This window comes from Etheostoma spectabile, chromosome 8, assembly GCF_008692095.1.
Source record: "Etheostoma spectabile isolate EspeVRDwgs_2016 chromosome 8, UIUC_Espe_1.0, whole genome shotgun sequence".
NCBI lineage: Eukaryota > Metazoa > Chordata > Actinopteri > Perciformes > Percidae > Etheostoma > Etheostoma spectabile.
Genome location: NC_045740.1, coordinates 14,385,187 through 14,390,002, shown reverse-complemented (window position 1 = coordinate 14,390,002; position 4,816 = coordinate 14,385,187). Strand labels below are relative to the sequence as shown.

The window sequence follows — 4,816 nt, the reverse complement described above, 5'->3', positions numbered from 1 at the left end:
CAACTAGCTACTGCTCCCAATAAGTGACAAAACAATGCCAACAAATGCTTTCATACACTATTTAAGTATTATTTCCCCTTTGACACTGAACTTTCTCACAGTATGTTTTTGAGCCTTAAGTCTTGAGCTTATCACATGAGACTGCTTTTCCATTCTATTTTTAAAAGAATGAGATTTTTGGATTGTTGCTCAGAGACCATGGGAACACAATATGAGTCCTGTGTTGTTTTTATTATTGGTAAGTTAAAAAAAAACTAATATTTCCCAAAAGTGCAAACTATCTATTCTGCTCACGTGCAGAGCAATATGGTGAACAGTGACCTTGAAAATGTGTGTTTGTTTTTTTTTCCATTTGTGACATATGGGTCACTACCTCTACCAGTAAAAGCCTGTTAATATAAAGTGGTAATGACCCAAGACCTGTTCCTTTTTAATTTTCTGTTGAAGTTTCTTGATTAAAAAGTGTGTGTGTGTGTGTGTGTGTGTGTGTGTGTGTGTGTGTGTGTGTGTGTGTGTGTGTGTGTGTGTTGTGTGTGTGTGTTGTGTGTGTGTGTGTGTGTGTGTGTGTGTGTGTGTGTGTGTGTGTGTGTGTGTGTGGTGTGTGTGGTGGTGGTGTGGTGTTGTGTGTGTGTGTTGTGTGTGTGTGGTGTGTGTGTGTGTGGTGTGTTGTGTGGTGTGTTGTGTGTGTGTGGTGTGTGTGTGTGTGTGTGTGTGTGTGTGTGTGTGTGTGTGTGTGTGTGTGTGTGTGTGTGTGTGTGTGTGTGTGTGTGTGTGTGTGTGTGTGTGTGTGTGTGTGTGTGTGTGTGTGTGTGTGTGTGTGGTGGTGTGTGTGTGTGTTTCCCTCATTTGTTTCCTCTGTCACATATTCTGGTGTGCAGAGACTTTTTCAATCTGAAGTTTGTAAAGATGTAAAACGTTTTTTTTAAGATAGAGCTATGCTAACATCTTATAAAAATAACTCATTAAGACTCATTACAAGTTTTAAATACAACAGTTTTAAGATAAGTTTAGAATCCATCAGCTGGGTGGCTCAATACATGATCCATATACAGAATGAAGGGAAAGAAACGGCTTTATGTGCATCTCAAATGACCACCAGGCACCATCCCAACCTCCTCATGACTTAATACATAAACCATCAATACACTTGTTTTACCATTTTTCATATGCTAAACTGAATATATATATAATATTTAAATCATTTTTACTCCTTTTCACGTTATTTGTAAATGCTGGTTGAGCTAAGATTGATGTGTGATATTTTCTTTTTTAGGTTTCCCTCTGGACAAAGCTGTGGAGTATGCCAAGCTCAGGAATCCACTGCTCATCAATGACCTCAACATGCAGTATTTCATACAGGACAGGTACAGCTAAGTTGTGTGAACAGACACACACAGGGCTGAGGGGTATCAAAAAATCTAAAAAGTTTTTACTGGCTAATTTCAAATTTTCAGGTCCCTAATAAGATATTGGCTGCACATACATTAGTATAACAAGGGTAAAAAAATCCTTGACACAGCGGGCCCAGGTTCGACTCCGAGATGCACATCAAAGCCGTTTACAAAAACCCACTTTGAATGTTCTTTTTGGAGGTAATTTATAATCATATTTGATTCCCTGTCAGGAGGGAAGTGTACCGGATCTTACAGGAAGAAGGCATTGACCTGCCTCGTTATGCTGTGTTAAACAGAGACCCCGACAATCCTGAGGGTGAGTAAGAGTTCTTATTTTGTGTTAAATACGTTTGTATGTGTAAACCTCTGATTCATGGTAACAAACTAAAACAGAGCCATCAATTCCTGGAAAGATTTATTGGATAATACATCTGTGATAAATGGCAGCTTACAGGACATCAGTAACTTCAGTAAAATTTATATGAACTCTTGTGCTATAAAGCACAGATGGATTTGACTTATTTTTAGTGGGTGTTTTAAAGATGTTCTAGTAAAGAGAATTTTTAACAAAAGTCTTAACCTGTGCAGAGTGTAACCTGGTGGAAGCGGAGGACCATGTTGAGGTAAATGGAGAGGTGTTCCTTAAACCCTTCGTGGAGAAACCTGTTTGTGCCGAGGACCACAATGTGTACATCTATTACCCAACGTCTGCTGGAGGGGGCAGCCAGAGACTCTTCAGAAAGGTAGCTGTCACCTAAGTGACGCAGAAAAATCCATTAAGTCATTGACAGATGCTCTGATCCAGGGATACTTACACTACAACAAAGAAGGAGGAGTTGAGCTTTTGGTCACACTGCTTGTAAACTTTTCCCTTCATTGACAATGTATAAGCTTAGCATGTTGAGCTACATAAAGAATACCCTACATGTCAATGAATGCTATTTTTATATAATGTTTCTCACTTTAAAAAAAGTTCTTTTTTGGGGGGGTTGTGACTTAGTGTTATTGCATAATGTCATGACTTAATGTACACAAAGGAGATATGGTTGTGTGTCAGCTGCGGGGTTAAACCTGTTAGCTTTTAATGGAGCAGTAGAACAGATCAGTGGAACATCAGTGACACAAAGTACTATTAGGAAAGAACATAGGTGGAGCAAAAGGTTAGGGAATGAGATTAAATAAGTTTTGAATTTACAGGTTTGGTTCCAAATGCCCTTTGAATTTCCCCTTCTTTGTCTTTCTCTCTGCCTCTTTGCTGTAGATAGGGAGTCGTAGCAGTGTGTACTCCCCAGAAAGCAGCGTAAGAAAGACTGGGTCCTACATCTACGAGGAGTTCATGCCCACAGATGGTACTGATGTCAAGGTACTGTGCATGTTCAATCAGCCATTGATGGACATGTTTCAATTGCTTGAATTGATTAATGCATCAGTAACTCATTCTGCTTGCGTGCCTGCATGCGTGTGTGGTGTTTCTAGGTTTACACAGTGGGTCCAGACTACGCTCACGCGGAGGCCCGAAAATCACCTGCACTGGACGGAAAGGTAGAGAGGGACAGTGAGGGGAAAGAGATCCGCTACCCCGTCATGCTGACCGCAATGGAGAAACTGGTGGCCCGCAAGGTCTGCCTGGCCTTTAAGGTAAACTTTAGTCATCATGTAGAGGATGTAGTGCAGGAAAACATTGAAGGGGGTTGAAACCTGCATTCATTTTTGAAAACAGCATTATTTTTGGGCCTAGTGTCCCTTTCTTGTTCTTTTGATATTTCTGTCCAAGCTGTTAGTGGTCAGAAACTCTACCTCTCTTCATGTTGAGTAATCTATGTATAGCTAAGACAAACACTGCACCAATGAGACAGGAAGGCAGTAAGCTATCAGCTCATGAAACCCATTTTAGAGCAGGGAGAGCATTATCTTTTAACCAGTTACTGTAAACACAGACAGTTGTAGACCTATTTAATTGTTTTACTTGCAAACTAAATGGAATATTTCCTTACACAAATGTACTTAGTGAACAGGGCCTGCCAGAAGCATTGTTTCTTATGCTGCTGCCATGGAAATTGTTCATATTGCACTCTGACCAACATTATACAATGTTGTAATCAGCAAACATTTAACAAATAGGGAGGAACTCTAGTGCGGACTCCATTAACACCCACAGTTCATTATGGAAGACTGAGTGAATTCAGAAACCCCACTAAACACACAACAAACAAATAAAGAGGCCGACTGCATAAGGGACAGACAATGAATAATTCACAAGTTCTTTGTAGAGCTCTTAATATGCTTTGTCTATTTCCAAAGGCAATTTGTTTTTAGGGATTATGAGACCAAATAGAAAATGTTCCTGTAAATAGTACTAGTAGCAATAGAAGCCTCATAAACACAAACCTTCGACTAGTAACAGTTATACAGTTACAGATGCCACTGTTTTATTTAGCTGCAGTTAAAAACATGTTTTATTACAAGCAATAAAGCTTTTCACTGACAAAAGCGGGAGGTGTGCATATAAATGAAATGATAATGTGCCACAAATGAGACGCATTCTCTTCTTTGAAGAACCAAAAACTAATAGACAAACTCAGTTACAAACCTTACAACTGTTTAATAGAAACAGTTGTTTTATTCTGCACATTGCGTCTCACATCTCTATGGAGTGTGTAAATGTACTTTAACTCAGTTTTTTTACGTGATTTCTTTTTTTTTTTAGCAAACAGTGTGTGGGTTTGACCTGCTCAGAGCCAACGGCCACTCATACGTCTGTGACGTTAACGGCTTCAGCTTCGTCAAAAACTCTATGAAGTACTACGACGACTGTGCCAAAGTCCTGGGGTAGGTGACATTAGCTTACATACTATTAAATCGATGTTTATTTTGCTATTTATTTATTTAGCTTATTTTCATGTTTTATTTTATCATACTCTTTTTAAAAGCCCTAGTTATGTGTGTCTTTGTATATTGCTTCTTATTATAGTGCTTCTTTTATTTATATGTATATATATGTGTATATTAGGGCTGAACGATATTGTGTTTTAGCATCGGCATTGCGATGAGCAGATGCGCATGTTGACGCTAATCCTTTTTTGCTGCTTGATAGAAAAGTACGGTAGCTAAACTTTCACCATTCTCCTTTTACATTATTATTATTACCGTCCGATCCTTTCCCTTCAAGACAGGTAGCCATGTGGGCAACGTGTGTATGTGACATTAGTCCGACAGGGTTTGTTATGGGAAGTGAGGCTCTCCATGTGTAGAAAAGTACCGAAGCCAGCAGCTGCCGCGGACACAGTGGTGCGTAAAGTTTTTAAGCTGCAGTAGTCAGTGTTTAATGTTTGCTGCAAATACAAACTAAATCTCCTGATTAATGCAACATAATCACAACGTCTCCCGTACATTTTCCCCTGCAGAAAGCTGCTACCAGCCAG

At 39.4% G+C, this 4,816-nt stretch overlaps 1 protein-coding gene across 13 annotated transcripts in view; it reads left to right on the top strand.

Moving 5' to 3' along the window:
- Nucleotides 1-4,816, top strand: part of ppip5k1b (diphosphoinositol pentakisphosphate kinase 1b) — a 66,435-nt gene that overhangs the window by 11,497 nt on the left and 50,122 nt on the right. For all 13 annotated transcript variants that reach the window (XM_032523650.1, XM_032523647.1, XM_032523644.1 and 10 more), the window contains exons 4-9: nt 1,274-1,364; nt 1,625-1,710; nt 1,983-2,137; nt 2,656-2,757; nt 2,871-3,032; nt 4,102-4,223. In XM_032523650.1, coding sequence (XP_032379541.1) covers nt 1,274-1,364; nt 1,625-1,710; nt 1,983-2,137; nt 2,656-2,757; nt 2,871-3,032; nt 4,102-4,223 — 718 coding nt within the window. The remainder of the gene's footprint in view (nt 1-1,273; nt 1,365-1,624; nt 1,711-1,982; nt 2,138-2,655; nt 2,758-2,870; nt 3,033-4,101; nt 4,224-4,816) is intronic.